The following is a 19,560-nucleotide window of genomic DNA, read 5'->3' on the forward strand; positions in this document are numbered from 1 at the left end:
ATAAAGAGCGTGTTATCTTCAGGATATGAATACAAATTGAAAAAGACACGCCTACGCACGTTATTAACTCATTATTAGCGTATTTATTTATTGTTTCAGATGAATCTGCTGTCAAAGAGTTCTTAAACAAAAGGCTGATAAACAAATGATTGTGCTTTTGTAAAAGTAACATATCTGTTCCTTATTTGTTATCAGTTACGTTCCTGATAACCCGTAGGAAATGTGGGAAAACAACAAGGCGTTTTTTTTTTACAACATGCAAAGCATCCCAACTGGCTTTAGTTTCTTCTTTGCATAACTTTAACAGTTTGGACGGTTATAGATCAACCAAGCGTGACACCGATTATTTGTTTCATACTATATGATTCACAAAGTGAAGTATTGATTTTCTACAGTTGGAATTGTGCAACAGCAGAACTCAGGTATAAAGGTTGTGTAAGCAATACCTTTGTGCTCAAGTCCAGCCAGACTGGGGTGTCCGGGATCATTCAGCTTGTCAGAGGATCATTGCAGTTTTTGGTGCTTGCTTTGTTTTCTCTATGGCTTCTGCTGAAACAGACCAGACCGAAGCTCTCTTCTCTCTGAAGTCCTACCATGTCTCAGAAGAACTCGGCTTCATCCTTCCAGATCCTTTGGTACGTTGAAAAGCTCTTTTGAAGTTCTGTGTGTGTTATTTTAGCTTTGCTTGTTTCAAGTTTGTGATGTAACATTATTACATTTTATTCACATTGTATTACTTAAAAACCAAACCTTTAATAAGAATTTGCCAATTACATTAATCCTTATAGCGCCAAAAAAGCTGTTATAAAAATATTAACTTTAGTATTGATTGAGACCAACAAAGATGAAGGAAGTGAGCATTATTCCTGGAAGACGTTTACAAAATCACATTTTTGCATATAGAAGAGAGCAAAAATGGAGAGAACAATAATGTTCATAACTTCTGTAGTCAGAAATAAAACATGAAGCACAGTGATGGATGGGAGAACTGGTTCCTAAAAAAGAAGCTTAGTAAGTTAAGGTCCTGCTTGGACACAAGCACACAACACACATGATGGTCACAAGTTGTGAACATTTCATTTTGAGCCCCTTGAGCCATTTGGATTTTAGTGAATTTGTTGCTTTGCCATTTGAGGACAACATGAACTTGGATTTGTTTGCATTTTACACCAACTACAGTTGTGTTAAATGGTACTGACCAACATTAACATTTTCTCATGATGTGCATTTAAAGGAAGAGCTTCCACCTTATTACCAGCCATGGATGGATATCGCCCTGAGAATCCCAGAGCTTGCGCAGTCCCACGAGTTGCGCTCCCGTATTAACAAGGTATTTATAATGACAAGCACCATTCACGATGACTGTGAAGCAGTTGCTCAGTACAGTTGTCTATGACCAGATGCCACTGCTGAGCAGCAACTTTCTGCAGAAACACAAAGAGTTACGACTGGCCCACCTGGCTCTCAGCATGATGACCATGGGCTACGTCTGGGAGGAGGGAGAGAAAGATACAGTTGAGGTAACTAACTGTCTGTTAGTTTTTCTTTTTCTTTTGCCTCCTGTTTTCTGAATGCTACATGTTACCTTAAGTGATTCAGTTATTATGACTGATTTCTCTTTCATATTCTTTTAAGATACTGCCACGCAGTCTGGCTGTTCCATACTGGGAGGTGTCACAACGCTTAGGGCTTCCCCCAATTATCACACATGCAGATGCAGTATTGGCTAACTGGAAGAGGAAAGATCCTGACGGGTAAGGCCGCTAATCTCCTGCCAGCAGTTTGAGTAAACCCAGCAAATGTGTATAAATATGTCCTGTTTTTCATGTCCATCTGTATATCTGCTGTGCCAGGCCTTTCAACATGGAGTGAGTAAAATTCTGTTTCTGCACACAGTATAATACAATATGTGCTATCATACTATAATATGCACAAAGTTTCATGGCTTACATTTGTCAAACAGGAACCTGGAGTTGTTGGTCAGCCTCCCGGGTGGAGAAAGTGCCCGAGGTTTCTTCTTGGTCACTCTGCTGGTGGAGCTAGCTGGAGTTCCTGCGGTGAAGGTGAAGATACATTAAAAACAGGAAACATCCTAAAATGTGCACTTGATAATTGTTGTTAACAGACAAATATAAGGGCACCCTTAAAGCGAGGACATTTCTAACCGAACCACTGCTTTGTAGAATATTCCCACGGTGATCAATGGTGTGAGGTGTGGCGACACCGAGGCTGTGGCCAGAGGCTTGGAGATCATCAGCCGGTCTATTGAGGACATGACTGACGCACTCAAACTGATGCAAGGTACTTATTCAGATGTAAAACCTAAATGTGTTACAGCCTTTTTCCAAAAATGTTTGCACGTTATGTTATGTGAAGGCTGATGTGCAGGCAGGAGTGGTGGTAAGGAGGACCCAATGTGCAGACACTTGGAGGCAAACGTTAATTCAAAAAACTCAGCTTTATTGCTGGATGGTAGAAAACAGAAACCTAACTGAACTAAGAACATAAACTAAGCACCAAACCAGTTGACAGGCAAACCACACAGCATGGTAGACAGTAGATCACAACACAGAGGAAAACACAGGGCTTAAATACACAGAGGGAGCAATCAGTGAATGAGAGACAGGAGAGAAACACAGCTGGGACAAATCAGGGCTAACGAGACAAGGGAAGCAAAACCAGATACATTAATATGAGACACGGACTTTCAAAGTAAAACAGGAAACATAACACAGAGACACGGACTTGACAAGGGGATACAGCTGACAGGGGAGACAGAGCAACTATAGAACACAGAAACATAAACCATAAGACAGAGAACTCTAACAAAGACACCAAAAGACTAGAAATGATAAATAATGGCAAAATCAAAGTTCAATAATAATGAAAACTCAAAACTCTGGGTCAACGACCCAGGTCTCCCAAAACATTATGCTGTAGACAGGGTTAGGGTTAGTTCAGGACATGGACTTGTTTAACTTTGGTCTTGCTTTTCTAATATGTATGGAATATGATGCGGTATGATTGCTGAAATGATGTTCTCTATCTTGTTTAAACAGTATGTATGTTTTTTTTTGGTTGAGTTGTTAACTGTGTTTCAAAAAGTGTTTTTATCCTTATGCAGTTAAATAATTTAGCATAGTTTGCAATGCAGTGGCAGCCGAGGGTCCAAAGATCACAGCTGTTTGTTGTTTGCTTTCAGCATACAAAGACTTCTCAGAGCTTTAAATGATGTTTAACACGGGTAGAAAACTCCCTTCCCTGAATCTTTTTAAATTTAAATTGGGAGTTATTTGTAAATGACTGAAATGTTTACCTGTGCTGTCTTGAAATGTATGACCCTGCCTCTTGCCCAAAGCCAGCTGGGATAGGTTCATTGATAAAGAAAGAAAAACGTTTTTTAATGATTGCAAATGATTCAATTCTTGCCTTTTTCTTTTCTTTTTTTTCGTGATTATTGTAAAATGAATCCCATTAACAACTGTTTTCTTTTCTTCCCTAAGTGCATGTGGACCCTTCAGTCTTCTATGGCATTATGAGGATCTACCTGTCTGGGTATAGAAATCTATTGCTGTTTTCTCTCGATTCACATAGTTGCAAAGTGAAACATGTTTTTGAGACCTATGTGCGTGCCCGTGTCACATAATCATACTTAGATGGAAAGACAACCCGTGTATGCCAAAGGGGCTGGTTTATGAAGGGGTCCAGACAGCGCCGATGAGGTATTCAGGAGGGAGTGCTGCACAAAGCAGTCTGCTGCACTGTTTTGACGAGCTTCTGGGAGTCAAACATGAACCAAAAAGTGGTAAAAAGGCTGACGAATTGTCAATAACATGATCCCAACTGTGCCAGAGATGAATGTAAAGAATTCACTGCTTTTTTTTTTCCCCAGCTTCCTTTCTAATCTACATGAGGGAGTACATGCCACCCCTTCACAAGAAACTGATCAACGACATCTCCTTGCAGCCGTCCCTGAGGAGTTTTGTCCAGCAGCAAGATCGCAAGGACCTCAACAATGTCTTCGATCTCTGTGTTAAAAAGCTGCTGGCTTTGCGCAGCTACCACATCAATGTCGTCAGCCGCTTTATCACAGTACCTGCTGCCCGTGCTCGACAACTGCGTGACCAAAACCACAACTCAGATGGCGAGATGATCAGCAGAGCACCCACAGCACTTGAGGAGAGGGGCACCGGAGGCTCAAGCATAATGTCTTTCCTAAAAACTGTGAGGGATCAAACAAAAGATACGTTGCTGCCCGAGGCGAGCAGAGAAATAAAACATCACAGCTGAACTGTCATCACAGAGGAACCGCGAGTCATGCAAATCAAATAAAACCACCAGAAAAATCAACTCTGATGACTTTCCGCACTATTTCACTTGTCTTTAAAAGGATAGCTTTTGGCAGAATGAAAGCGAGGGGCCTCTTTTGATTGTCTTCCATGTAGCTTTGGCGGGTCTGTAAACAAACCTCAGCCTAATAGACACGAGTGATACCCGTCAATCGATCCAAACCATGATTTAAACCACTACTGTTGCTTTCCATTACACGCAACCACTAATCGCTTCTTTAATCTGAACTGGAATGTGAAAAAAAGAGCATCATTTCAAGATCCAAATATTTTGATGACATTTAAACATTAAACAGTTGAAATCAGTACTAACACTCCTGTAATTTTGGTAAATGAGACTGAGAAACCAAGATCAAGTGTATTTTTCAAATCACAAAGATTTCTTGGTTTCTCCAGCCTGAAGATTATCTTAAATCATCCACCGCTGGTATGGAAGTAAAAACAACTGACTTTCTGCTTTTAAGTAAAATAATCAGGGAAAATAAAGTACTGCAGTACCGTGTGAAACCATGGTAGGGCACTAAAGGGCAGCATTACGATGAGCTACCAGAGTGGGCAGCCTATGAGAGAAGCAAGCCTGATTTGGCCTTGACAAGCAAAACTGACCCCATGATGATAATGTGTTATTCATTAATTGCAGTCTTGTGATGATGTATTGAAATTGACATCCACTCATTAAAGTACCAGGATGGAACCTGACTCTTCCATCTCAGAAAATAATCGTCCTTTGTTGTGTCTTAACTTCGTGGCACTGATTCAAAACAGGGTTGTCATGTCAGAACACAAAGCAGAGCAGAGACGCATCGACTTATCAGAGTGGTTACCTCAGCTATCCTGCCTTCTTCCTCCAGCCCACATCCAGCCCTCACATGCCCCACCATACTTCCTGAACCCACTGTGTGGAAAACCCAGGGCAATGAAGGGATGGATTGTGCCATGAATGGCTCATGCTGTGTAATCTTCTCCTTTCCTGGCTCATCTCCACTGGTATTTCATTACAATAACAGCCTCGCCAGATCAGATAAGAGAGATGGTGTGGCAATTAGACATGACAGTTTCCCCAACCTGAGTGACCTACTTTATCTTGAACTCTTTTCACATGCTGGTGAGCGGGAATGACAATAGAAGAGGCAAATGGAGAGAACACAATTACACACGCGGCCTGTGAAAGGTTTTAGCGTGAGAGATATGTGTCTGTGCATATGGAGACAGCAATTTTAATTTCAGTTTACTCTGACAAATTCAGAGCAAATACCTACAAATTTCAAATTAAGCTGGGTGTCATTTGTGGGTTTTGTACTTAAACCGAGGCACTCAGGCAGCCATAGAGAATGTTTCTATAAGATGACAGGGAGGTCTTAGGCGAGGAGGTGAAAGGTGAACAGAAACTGGAAATGGGTGGTGATAGGCCGAACAGTGTATTCACATCATGGGGATCTGATTAGAGCCATCATTGTCCAGCCAAAGTAAATAATGTCTTTCCTTATTGCCATGTAGGTGGAGGACTCCCTGACAACCCTACAGTAAACACAGGCCATCTCTAAGGATGTCTTCATTGTGTAGTCGGGGCTGGGCCTCTATGGCCGCTATAGTTTCACCTTGCATCACACAGCTGGTTTCAGTATAGGAATGACACATGTGCATGAACACACCTGTACTAACAAGGTTGTGACATGTATTATGTAAATAATAGGGTGAAAGGTGTCAAGTTTTGCCTTAAAGGTTCATATCGGCTGCAAAAGTTTAGTCGTGATTGTTAAATATGTGACATTTCTTCACTGCCGCACGCATCAGGAGTCTCTGTTTTTTGAGAAATCTCCTAAGACATCCATATTCCAGCTATCTGACAGGATAACAGACAAGGGTTGTCCTTTTGGTTAGAGAATCGGATATCTGTGCCTTGGTGGTTAACCACGGGATATCCTGGATTCTGTTATTTCAAAATTGAATTTATGATGCTGCTGCTTACCTCAAGCCAAGCAAAGCCAGGACCTTTTCTCACCCTGTGAGGGAGCAGCCTCGATGGCAGCAGGGAGGGACTGATTGTCTTTGGCGTGCACATGACGGGTGTAGTCTGGAATTATGGGCTACACATACAGCACAGTAGGTGACTTGGTGTTGGGTTTCAACTTTCCACTCATCTTGACTTCATTATCTTTGTCAAACATCTATTTACACACACCCAGAGTTCAGAGACATCTTCATCATTTACTGATGGGAAACACCCTGAATTTGAACTCTTTTCAAAGCTATTTTATGAACTGGGCAAAGAGAGTCTGAGACCCCCAGGGGCACCCGAAGCAAGGTCAACTACATATCATGTTGGTCTGTGTAGAATAATTGAAAATTTGTAACCAATTTTCACGTCTAAATACCATCCTCCTCGGGCTAAGAGGTCTAAGTGAAGAAAATAATTTTAAGTACTTACATGTTTGGTTATTTCTGGTTTTGGTAAACTGCTTATGGAAATTACAAACAGAGTAAAGTGTCACATAAGTAAGATCAATAATGAGAACAGGCCAAATTCTCTCAAGGAAAGGTGACCCAGTGCTACTTTTATTACCTACTTTAACTTGGGACACACTGGGAAAGGCTAATGCCACATGGCTGTCCAACAAGCCATAGCCACAATATAAGACTCTTTTTTTAATTTCATTTTTCATTTGTACTGAGATTGACTGTCTGAAAGCATATTTTCTCCCATATTAGCTTCTATATGCTGGTTCCCACTGAAATTACTCCTCTCATACAAGGTCTTAAATATTCAGGCCTCATCTTATTTTAAAGATTTCCTAGTATCGTATCACCCCAAGAGAGCACTTTGCTCTCATACTGCTGCCTTACTTGTGGTTCCTAGAGTATTAAAAAGTAGAATGGGAGGCTTTCAGGCTGCTCTTCTGTGAAACCAGCTCCCAGTTTGGATTTGGGAGACAGACACTGTCTCTACTTTTAAGACTAAGTTTAAAACTTTCCTTTTTTGATAGAACTTATAGTTAGACTAGATTGGCTGACACTGAATGCTGAGTGTTTTGTCTTCACTTTGCATTTAATCATTACTTATTATTAATATTTAATCTTTCTTCCACAGTTTATGCTTTTTGTCCCGTTTTCCTCCCTTCACACCCCAACCAGTCACGGCAGGTGTTAATAGGGAATTTTTCCTTTCTGCTGGCCCCAAGTGCTTGCTTGCCTCCTTGTTTGACAGTTGGGGTTACTCTGTTTTATTCTAGGGTATCTACCTTACAAAATAAAGCACCTTAAGACAACTGCTGTTGTTGTTTGGCACTATTTAAGTAAAGTTGAATTGAAAAACTGAATTGAAATTAAAGTCTGATGAAATATATGTGTCAATTATGAAAATAAATGACAGAATAAATAGGGTGTCTTCCATTTCTCAGCATAACATAGATTGAACCTTTAGATGGACTAGGAACACTGTACAAAAATCGCATATGAAAAAAGTGTTATAAGCACAGATTATGAGCTACAGAAGATGACTGACAAGACTTGCTTCTAGAAGGTTTTTTTTGTCCACACGTAGCTTTTGTGTGTGTGCTGGAATCACACAAGGCTTTAAGCACCTCTCTCAAATGCTTATTGTTGCTAGGTTACAGAAACTGTCTTCTTTAAAGTTTTCTCCTTCACCATTGTTGACAGTGTGGACATCTTAAAGGCAGTCCCAACCTGATTTTGATTGGTGAAAGAAGGTACAGTCACAAGCACTCTGCAATGCAATCATTTTTGCACAAAGGACTCACTGTTAGTAATCAGCTTCATAGGAGTTGTATAGAAAGTAAATGCTGACAGCTGTAAATCTGTACATACAGATCTTAATAGTAATATACTTTCAGCAGGGTTTCCAGCAAGCTATTGTTAAATTTAGTCGCATTAGACTCATGTTGCAATGTTACAACTGTCCTTATCATCGGTTTCTCTGTCACACATAACACGGCGCACATTAAAGCATTACAAAACTTCATGAAAACATCAACTGCCAATCTGTTGTGTGTTTCCAATGCTAAATCATCATCCCAAAAATACATGCAAAGTTACTAATTAGTCACCGTTTGGTTAAAAGTTATAGGTTTAGAATGTGTTTAACATTACCAACGTAACTAACCTCCAGCATGCAACGCTATTCACATTATATTGAACAATTAATGGGAAACAGCAATTAGTGTTCCTAATGGGGAAAGGTTTTCTGTCAGACTTTCAGTTTTCTTAAGCTAATGCACAAGGAGCGATTTGCTTGTTGCACATTGCTTTGAAGCTAGTTGGTTACTAAGCCAACGTTCAAGGCTGTGGTTGCCTAGGTAACCAAAGCCTGGTTGTCCCCCAACCCAGTCAGTTCATTTAATGCTCTGCTCTAATCAGCCCTCCAAGCATGGATGCACTTGGTCACGTAACAGACACGCTCTGCTGCTCTGTTAGCTAAGTTAACTATTTACAGAAGTAACAATGCCGTGCAGGTGGAAATTACTTCATTCAAATATCTCTCCCCCACAGTTCTATGGTCTCTGGTTGAGACGGTGCTGTAAATTGCTTCTTGTATAGTGCAGGTTTGTAACAGTTTGTTACAGTGTACAGCAGAGGTCAACAAGGGCCCAACAAGAAATCTTTATCCCAAGGCCTCCAAGGTGGTTAATCCAACCATGGCTCTGAGTACCCTAATAACAGGCTGTCATCACCGCCAGTTTGAAATGTACTTTTGTTTATCCCTGTGTCCTCTTTCTAAAGAAAGTTAGGCAACACTTTTAGTTTGAGGGTGGGAATCAGGAATCCTAATTTGCAGTCTAGTTGGATAGCATTTGGGTGGTCTGAGTAAACATGTGAAAAAAGATGATGCAGTTTACCCCAGGGGTACGGGGTTCTTCAAATACCGTGGTCCTAACAGCTCTCTGACTGGTGAATCATCTTTCCTACAGTACCTGTGAAGGTTTTTCGTAAACCAAACGCAGCTCACAGTCACTCTGTTGTGGGTTTCCAATGCACTTTCATGCTTACCAGTCACAGTTAAATAAAACATCAAACTCATGTTTCACCTCGCCTGTCTTTCACATAATTTGTAAAACTACTTGTGCGGTCTGTAAGAGCAGGTTAAAGGCTTTTGATGTAGTCACTGAACAACAACTTTATCTCTTCCTCCCCACAGACTAGACTAGAGCAGCATGCCCACATGAAAAAAGATTTTAAAAAAGAGAGAGGAGCTGTCGTGTTCACAGTCATCTTGAAAGGCTGCTTTTCAGGTGTAAAATTACAGTTGTTGCCCAATTTGATGATCCAATCCAGATGACATCATTGACTTAAAAGGAAAGCACTCATCACATTTGCAACCTGAACTCTTCCACTGAAAAACCTGTAAATTTTCTCCACAAGTGATGGATACACTGCTTCCTGCAGTATTTTCTTGGAAGGAGGACTGTCTCACCTTTATGCTCCATCCTGCCAGGCGTGGGAGTTGGGAAGTGTAATCTGGACAAGAATGTAGCTATACAGAATGTAGATTGCAGTTAAGTGTTAGATCATCTGTTTTATGCCTGAATTATGCTTCATTGGGAAATCCACATCCGTAAGTTGTAAGTTAATCCATAACTTACAACTCCTTTTAACCCTTTGCCGTAACCTTCTACGTAACTTGACATTCCCTTCTAGAGAAATAAAACTGCATGTCGGGTTGATGTAGCCTACAGCAACCGAATGGCGTGGAAGGTTGCGGTGTAGAGTTAAGAGGAGTTTCTGGTTACGTTTTACGTTTGGACGTAGATTTCCCGTAGACGTTTACATGCTTACTGTGATTTGCAGATGTCATGTGAACATATCAGTTTTAACTTAGCATGTTAGCATGCTAACATTTAGCCTATACCGCTAAACATAAAATACAGCTGAATCACATGAGAAAGCATTTTATTTGCAAATAAAGTTACAAATAAATAACAAATAAATAATGTGTCAGAAACCAAAGTAATGGATGAACTTAAATTTTAACTAAATGATCGATGAATCTCTGACAACATTCCCACCGGAGTGGTTTCTCTTGGCAAATGCTGGAGCTAGAGGTAAATTGAGAGGATTACTAAAGACATTCAAATAATTTGTCAGGGGATCATAAATGTCAAAAGAAAATTTCATGGCAATCCATCTTGTTTTGCAGGGTTTAAATACTGAACTACGACACACTCCCATTGTAGTGACCTTCAGCACAGCTAGCTTATTGACCTATCTCTCATTTCATCCATGTTTGTGTGAAAGATGGCCTCCTTTAAATAAATGCACCGATGCAGCAACAAGAAAAACAAAGCTATTTCAGAGAAATATGCTCTGACAAGGTCAGTAAACTGAAATAAAAAATTCTAGGACAACGGGTACCCGAGCGATGCATTCATTCCTCTTTGCTTTGTAGTGGCTGAACATTGAATTCATGGCCATTGGATATTTTCAAAAAAAGTGAGGACATGTCAGGCACACTGGGACTTTAGGAAAGTGATGAACAAAGAAGTTAAAGAGAAGTTAAAGTCAGAATCACATTAAGCTGTGAATAATTTTCAATAATATAATTATATAAAGCCCTACCATAAACTGGTGACATGCCCAAGTCCTCCTCCCCCCGAACCCCATGACCGTGAACTGGATAAGCAGCTGGATGGATGAAGAAAAATAGTTGGATAGGTGGATGATTTCATTATCCAATTAAATTGCAGTCTGCATGAAAATTGCCAGTTAAAATTACAGCATTTATAATTTGAGTTTTCTTACTTTTGTTCTAGCAATTGATTGCTGGATAACTCCCGGTGACCAAAATTTCCCCTACAATTCGATTAGACTTGCTGAATGGTTTCCCGAGAGACCTAAACCGCACGTGTTAAATCTGATTTCAATAGCTGCTGGAAGAATACATGACATTCAGATGGTTTTCCTCACCGGATTAGCAGAGGCCCACACGCGTCACAGCCTTTTGTCTTAAAGGTTAACACAACTTTGAGCTGTGTGACAGGGAACAGCCACAACCACTCGTCATTGCTGAGTCACTGCTGCATGGTCCTACCAGGTGCAAATAAGACAGCCCTTTGATCCCCCACACACACTCCTACACGTGAGTGCACACACACATGCAAATGCACTTTAATGAGCAGGCACATGCCATCCCTAAGTGAGGACAGATGCATGCTTGTGCAGTCCTGCACTCCGTCATGACCTGCTGACAGAAACAACGTGCGTGTGTGTGTTTTTACTCCTGCTTTCCCTGCTTGGCTTTCCTCTCATGCCACACTATTGTCCTCTCTCTCTCGCTCTGCTGATTGACTTCCTCTTCCTCTGAGTTGTCGCTAATGTCACCTTCCCTGCTGGCGCCCACACACTCTTTTTATCAACGGCTTCTCATCCGGGTTATGAAAATACAGGAAGTTTCCTGGGGATCTCCTGCATGGAAAAGAAATGTCCATCTCTCCCTGTCGCACACTCGTGTACTTCATGATAAAAGACACAATGTGCGATAAGGGGCCATGAACTGGCTCAAGGGTACACCTACACCATAGCTACTGGTCACCTCAGGAGATGAAGATGATATCTGCACTAATGATGTTCGCACCTCCACATTTAACACTGGCATCCACAGGAGCTTTGCAACAGGTTGAGTGACAAGCCAAATCTGTGACATGGCTATATAGACAAAAATAGACAAACACTGGAAGATCAGATTTCACTGCTCAGTAAAGGCTTCCAAGCAGTGAAAAGATAAATACTATAATTCACCACAAAACTGTTTGTGCAGCGGGAGAAGAAAGTCTTTCCTCCCAAACCCTCCTGCCATTCAGTCATGGACATTCTGTACTGCAGTTGTTGGAAACAGATCCCGGTTTGCTTTTTCTGCATGAGCTAAAGCTCATTAATCCACACTGGTGCTGGCTTACTTACGCAAGAAAGAATTGGGACTTCCTTTGGAAAGCAGCTGCTGAGAAATGGAATGAAAATCTCGCAATGGTCGACTAATTCCAAACTTCCCTGGAAAAACATTCCACTTCCTTCCAAACGAGATCCCGACTTGTTTGCATACATGGCAGGGAGAGGGTGGGTAGCTCCAATCGGGGGACAAGGTGGAGACGGACAAGGTCATGCAGGTGGGAAGAATGGTCAGGTGCTCGTCACAGGGCTTAGATGCAGAACTGTTTCAGCACTGAAACAAAGCCTTTTCTTTCTCTTTTTTTGTGACTCAAAACAATTTAAAAAAAAGTCTGCATTTTAGCATTTTTCTTCATCCATCCAGCAGATTTTGTGCTCCTCCTGACCGTGGCATATCAGCATTTTCACTGATTAAACATGCAGGCTACATGAAAATCCAAATAAGATTTGGGACTAGATTTTATGACTGAAGCAAACCGTTATAACTATTTGCATATTTTTAAGCATCATACGGGCTTTAGAAGATTTTTGCAGTTTGACAAGACCAAAAAAGATCAAGTTGCGATATGCTCTTTTTTAATAAATGGATTTCAAAGTTGTTTTGGGCTGTGCTGTTTACATCATAACCGCTTCTGTTTCCTTCATTCATGTTTCAGGAAGGCTTTAACACACTGTACTGTTCAAGGTTATTCAAGCTTAAAACATTGAGTGGTTCTACTGAATGAAGCTGACGTCAGCCAACATGCCCACACTATGTGACTATATTTAGTCTATATTATATTACAGTGGAAACTAACACTTGATATCATCATTGTTTGCAAAGATATAGAGTAATTACTGACCACAACAGGGTGCTTTTTGTTGTTTGTGCCTTTTGAGTTTACCTTGGGTGCATTTGTTGGTGTTTGTGTGTTTGTGCGTGCGTTGGTGTATTATCAACAACAGAGACAAAATGCAGTCTTGGAACTATCATGAGCTACCCTTACACCCACGGCAGCAGGTAAAGCAGGTGTTATATGTTTATCTGTCTTTTTGTCCGGTCGTCCTTCTATAAACACTGATTTTTTTTTTTTGTATATTCACGATAGCTTCACATCTGTTTTGAATTCAGTCACGAAGCCTTGCAGGTGTGGAGCTGACATCACAATGAGTTCGAAGAGGGTTTTGGTCTGATAACGTGGAGTGTGATCCCGTAATGTTTTCAATTTTGGTTGTTTTGAGGAAAACCTATTACCACAAATTAACCAGAAATACTGGTTCAATTACTCCACAAGCCTAGCTGTTCATATGGACCAAAAAGCATCCAAATAAGAGTACATTTTGACCTTTTATCCTTTCCATCTCTTGCTTCCCACACATTTTGCTCGTCTGTGTTCCCAAGGGACTGTCCTGAAAACTCATAAAATGAACTATTACAATTTGTTCTGCCAAACAAGTTCACCTTAGCCAGAAACAACCAAATTTAGATTTAGGATACTGCAGTTACACCATGTAATTTTACCAAACTGAGGGGAGCCTGCTTGTTATTTTACAGCCTTGTTCAATATTTTCATGGATAAAATTAATTTTTGAGAGCTAAAATGTCTTTTCATAACAGAAATCTGGAGACTGCTGCTGCAGTTGGGAGTCTCGTGTGTGTGGTGTCATCTGGATTATATATGTGGAGTTCAAATACACATTAGGTAAGCAAACTGAGGATATTTTAAATATACTTAGAGAGCCTTTGTACTCAGATATTTGTATTAACCTCACAGACCATTGAATGGCATAAAGAGACCAAACCATTTCAAATTCAGTTTCTCGCAGTAAATGTTAGAAAAAAAAAAAGTTTTAAAAACACCAAGTGGCACCCACTGTGGGATTTTTATATATTTTTTTGAGTAAAGTTTATTCTTGTGAGATTTGAGTGCAGGGGTTTCATTTTTTCCACCATTTTCTGTCTTTCCAGCACTTGTGTGCATCGCTGCATGCAGATAGTTAATCCTCCTCACTAAATGAAACACCTATCCAAGAATAACCCCTCGCACAATGATTCTCTCCTGTGTCAAGACAGTGTGTCTGGCCAAAGCTAATTCAATAACTTTAAGCACGTTTGATCATAAAAATTAGTAGTGAAATTACCGCGCTTGACATTTTCATCTTTTCCTTTTCAAAGTGCGGTGTTGAAATCGGTCATGCAATCACCAATAGACATGAAACAGAAAAGTGTTTTTTGGCAAAAGGTCATATGTAAACACATGCACACACACACATACAGACACACACACGCAGGAAACAAATCCTCAGCAGCGGCAGCAGGGGCCGAAATTTCACTTTTCAACACCAGTCTCTGAGCAAGAGAGGTCTATAAAATGTAATTACCCTGAAAACGCTGCAGTAACACCGTGCTATACTCTGACTTATGAGAAACACTTAAATTGTATAAAAAATTATGATTCTAACATGGACTCAGTGACAGTACACATAGTATTCAAGGTAAAATTAAGTTTTCATGATGCAACGTGAAAACAGCTGCTTTTCTATTTCAGTCTTGGACAGCGTTTTCCCTTCAATTGTTTTAAAAGTGGAAAAATCACCACTTACAAAAAGTTCATCATGCCACGAGGGTTGAAAAGCAATAGAACATTGAGTCCTTATTAGACCCAATATACAGCACAACAGTGCGAAAAACAGATGTACTTTAAGTGAGCTGATTATCCTTCAGCACTTCGTCCTGGTGTGAAGAATGCCTCATCTCTGCTAAAAACCATCGGCAGTGTTGCAGTGCACCCAGCGACTTTTATGAGGTTTAGTGACTTAGTGTCTTCATCTTAGCTCAGTACATTTTGTTCTTTTTGCTGGCGAATTGGTTATTGGTAATATCAGCTCATGACATGGGTTTATTCGTTTAAAAATCTGTGGGTTTTCCTGCAACGTGATGAATAGAATTCATAGGTGAAAACAAAAGCGCAAGGGACGGTTTGACCTCATGTTTCAAGGTCACCAGCTCTTTTTAAAGTGCTATTCACACAGCCCAAAAAAAATCCAGATTTCCATAAAAAAAAAGATAAATGTCTCTTTATGTTACCACCCCTATGTGTGCGAGAGTGTGTGTGTGAGAGAGAGTGTGAGGAGGGTTATGAGAACCGCGTCAAATTATCGTCACAAAAATGTAGGATAATTAGGTAGCATGCTCTGGTTATGTAGTCCTCACCTGCTGGCCTGGCACCAAGCAGACCCAGAAGAAATTATCATGCACCAGTCTGAAAAATGCAGACAGGCTCGTTTCATTAACAGTACCTTGTAGACATGCATGTTCCACTGTGCTCCTGTTGTGTCTGAAGTTTAAGGCTACAAAGCTGGATGCCAATTAGAGGTTTTGTAGCATGATTTAGGTGGAAAGGATCTGCGTGTGTGATGGAGAGAGTGGGGCTCTATAGAGCAGCGTGAAAGTGCAAAAGATGGAGAAAGATGTTTTTACTGGTTTCTTTTCGTTATTATACCATCAATTACACCTTTCTTTAAAAGGAAAACTCTTGGAACATGATGTGTTCATCAGGAGAATAATGTGAGTCATAGCTTAAGAAAGACAATGCAGATATACGATGCATATAAGCACAAAGGGTTATGTCAAAGATGCTCAAGGTACAGCCTTAAACCTGCATTCTATCTAATGACCAGCAGGAGGCAGCTCCTCGAGTTGTATAGAAATCTATGAAAGAATGAGACAATTACTGATTTTATTTATCATCTCAATAAACAGCTCAAAAGGGTTTAGTGTTTCAGTCACTAGTTTCCAGTCTCATCGAACTCAGAATTGCCCATTTAGAGTAAAACGAATGATTAACCATGCTTTGGTTTAGGGAGTGGCGCCACCAAATGATCATGTAGTGTCCTTGATTTCCATCCAATCGCAGCACGGTGGTGTGGTGGTTAGCACTGTTACAGCAAGGAGGTCCTTGGTTTGAAACTGGCTGGTGCCCTTCTGTGCAGAGGTTGCATGTTCTCCCTGTTGTCCCTCTGGTTTCCTCCCACCGTCCAGAGGCCCCACCATGACCATGACCTGGAGAAGTGGAAGAAAATAAATAGATGCATGGATCTGCTCTTACAATAATCCATTACTTCAATGGCCAAAACGCTTGATGTCTCCAAAATGGAAGTTCACAAGATGATGGGCAATGTCGAAGTTTTGCAAAATGACCAAGAAATGCTGCAGTACTAAAAACCAGGTGTGTCTTCTGTCCTGTAAAATACCCAGAATGTATGCACCACTTAGTATTACTTATACACTACTTACATTTACTTACACTGTAATTATTTCTTCTTTCCTGTAAAATACATGAAGTTTTGCAATACTTAAAATTACTCACAAAAGGAAATTACTTACAGTATAATTACTTTTTTGTTTCCTGCAAAAACCTGACTCATTACTTATTCAAGTGTACCTACCGTTAAGTACGTGCAGGTAAATATAATTACATGTAATTTCATAATTTCAAAATTCATTGAAATTCTATTTAATCACAGGGGAATTAGTCGTGGGCCATATTATGAAGTGTCACCTAGTTTTTTACAGTATTGTACCTCAAAATCTGAGCTAATTTCTAAAACAGTACATGAAAATGATAATATTGAGAGGTTAGATTCATTTTCAAAAAGAACACCATTCACAAGAGTGCAGGTACAATACACAGACACAGTTAACAGAGTAAGCTAAAACTTTGGCTTACTCTTTAGCATGTCTTGTAAAGTTGTTTCATTGAATCTCTGAATTGGAGTTTTTGATACAGTCCTTTGTTAATTGAAATGACAACAAATGTTTCTATTCCAATCCTGATTTTCTCCATTAATCTCAATAATCAGATCCCACAAAATGCGTTTCACAGTTTGTACTCAACTGTGTTAGAAAAGCAGCGATCCCGCCGAGAACTGCGGTTATCCCCTTCTTCTCTGTGGATAATTTCCAACATTACTATTTTTCTACCTAATGTGAATTATGAGAACATCAGATAATAGATGTTCGAGATAAAACCCAGACCCCAAGGAGCCAGTTCAGGTATATACAAGTCAAACGAGTGCCAACATGCAGAGCCGAGCGAGTGTGTGGTGGTGATAAATTTCTTCGAGATTGTTAACTTTTCATGTAACTGTACTCTGTCAATTTATTTTAAAAGATTAAACAGAAAAATAAATGGATGCCGAAAAACTGCAGGAGTGTGCACATGTCTCTGCCCTGGAGACCTCGGAGATAATCCGCTGGATATAAACACCTTTCTCATTTGTCACAGTTACTTTCAGTAGCGTCCAGGTGTATGACTGGGTTTTTGTATCCATGTTTGAAAAGTTTAGCTGGCTTTTGCCATCCTGCCACTGAAGCGCTGAATAGAGTCATATGGAAAATGGAGTCATTGACTCTCACAGCTGATGACGAGAGTAAGATAGAGGGCTATTAAATCTCTCAAGGGAAAATAATGCAAATAAAGGGTCTGCAGCACCGAGGGAGCTGATAGCGTTTTTCCTGTGGATCGGAAAATGGAGCAGGCTCTGTCCTACACCGCTGGTGGGAACGTCTGTCAGCAAGCCACAGCCGGGTCACATTAACTACCAGTTTTCCCACAATCTGGCCTTTATTACAAGGGCTAATAGCAACCCTAGAGTCAGGTAGATCTGAACTGCCCCACAGAGAGAACTCTGAACACAGCCTAATTCATACAGGACGGTCTAAAAATATCTCCCTGACTGTGTTTGATATGATGCCGAGGAAAGGAGTCAGTTCCTCAGCTATCACAAAGGATGTTGTTGAGGATGTTGTGTACGCTGAAGGTGGTAAAGGAACAGTATCCAGTTAATTTCAGACTGGTGCCGAATCTGTATTATTTAAATGGGATACAGACCTGCAACCTTGGCCAGAGCGGGGCTTTAAATCTCACTTGTATAGCAAGTTTTAAGCTGTGATGTGGCCACAATCCTGCTTGGTTTGGAAAGCGATCTGTGACTCAACAAAAACACACATCAAACTTTTGCACTCATAACCCAAAGGAAAGCACCGTTCCCTGTTGCTTTGTAACATTTCCACCTTACTCATGTTGAGTCACAAAGCAGAAACAGGGAAGGATTTTTTCCCCCACTTCACAAATAAGTCATTCAGGTTTTCTTGGAAGCAGCAAAGACCAAGATGAGATCAGCTTTAAACTTACACTTATCACTTCCATATTTTGTCTATATCAGGTGCCAAGCTTTGTGAGTGATTAATGTAATGGCTCCACAGAGGCACTTCACACAAATGTTAAAAACAAGAACGTGTAGCAGGTCAGAATTTCTGCTGATATCGACTCACTGTGGAAACATATATCACTAACACATCAATGCAATGTTTATATACTGAAGCTCTGTGCTGCTGTAGGTCTGGAATGATGCCTGCAGCCACTTAGTCACTGGACCACCACTTTTGAACAATAATTGTTCATTGTTAAATTGGAGGAAAGAGTGGATGATAACAGTAAATTCATGGCGTAAACAGCCAAAGGTAAACGTTTGTACTTTACTATGAACTTAGGTCCAATATTGGGGTAAAAAAGCAGCATACTTTTTTCATTTTGGCATTCAGTATTTAATTTAAAGGTGTCCCCTTCACACGGTGGGCTTGGGGATGTGACAGCTAGCGATGGCTCCTCACAGCAAAAGTCTGGCTGGGTCCTTTCAGTGTGGAATTGTTGTCCGTGTGCCTGTGTGGGTTAGTACTCCAGTGTCCTCCCTCAAGCCAAAGGCACACATGTTAGGCTAAATTTAAGCGTTAGTTGGCTGTAGGTGTGGATTTTTAATTTTTAATTAAATTTTATTATATAGCCCCAAACCACAACAGTCACCCCAAGGTGCTTTATATTGAAAAGCAAAGACTCTACAATGATAAAAAGAATACAGCAACAATCAAGAGACCTACATTTGAACAAGCACTTGGAAAAAGTAGAGAAGAAGAAGTCCCTTTTAACAGGAAGAAACCTTATGATGCTCCAGCCTCACCTTGCCTTTGAAATGGATATGACCTTGATGATTAAGAAATTTTTCTTTTCCCAAGGTCCATGTTTATGCTCTAGTCATTTTAAAACCTCAAAACCAAGGTGTCATTAATTCTGCAAGCACTAATCAAGTAATAAATCGTTTTGTCATATCACAAGCGTTTCTGGACTGTCAGCCTCTTTAGATCCTTTTCCTTCTCCATGCACCTTGGAAGTAGTTGTGGTTTTAACAGAAACCTCCTTTCAGTTTCCTCCAATTCTCTATAGTCTGCTCACTGCGTACGTAGGAAAGTGTTATCCCTCATCTTTAAATGCCCTAT

General features: G+C 40.4%; 1 protein-coding gene across 2 annotated transcripts; it reads left to right on the forward strand.

Moving 5' to 3' along the window:
• Window positions 1-270: 270 nt before the first annotated feature.
• ido1 (indoleamine 2,3-dioxygenase 1) lies at window positions 271-5,069 on the forward strand. Of its 2 annotated transcripts, none has more exons than XM_085294025.1 (10): window positions 271-635; window positions 1,235-1,330; window positions 1,431-1,520; window positions 1,636-1,754; window positions 1,854-1,868; window positions 1,964-2,063; window positions 2,184-2,301; window positions 3,504-3,555; window positions 3,657-3,805; window positions 3,893-5,069. In XM_085294025.1, the coding sequence occupies exons 1-10, from the start codon at window positions 540-542 to the stop codon at window positions 4,288-4,290; spliced, it is 1,233 nt and encodes a 410-aa protein (XP_085150151.1). In that variant the 5' UTR covers window positions 271-539; the 3' UTR covers window positions 4,291-5,069. The 2 variants fall into 2 exon arrangements, with proteins under 2 accessions (XP_085150151.1, XP_085150150.1); XM_085294024.1 differs by having other exon boundaries at window positions 293-635; window positions 1,401-1,520.
• The last annotated feature ends 14,491 nt before the right edge of the window (window positions 5,070-19,560 follow it).

This window comes from Mchenga conophoros, linkage group LG12 (assembly GCF_057382185.1).
Source record: "Mchenga conophoros isolate Kocher_MC1m ecotype Shallow Benthic linkage group LG12, M_conophoros_male_GT1.1, whole genome shotgun sequence".
Taxonomy (NCBI): domain Eukaryota; kingdom Metazoa; phylum Chordata; class Actinopteri; order Cichliformes; family Cichlidae; genus Mchenga; species Mchenga conophoros.

Coding starts and splice junctions, on each gene's coding strand:
- ido1 (XM_085294024.1), top strand. CDS start 540: ATGGCTTCTGCTGAAACAGACCAGACCGAAGCTCTCTTCTCTCTGAAG. Junction 1,331..1,400: donor TGCGCTCCCGTATTAACAAG/GTATTTATAATG, acceptor GTCTATGACCAG/ATGCCACTGCTGAGCAGCAA. Junction 2,064..2,183: donor CTGGAGTTCCTGCGGTGAAG/GTGAAGATACAT, acceptor ACTGCTTTGTAG/AATATTCCCACGGTGATCAA.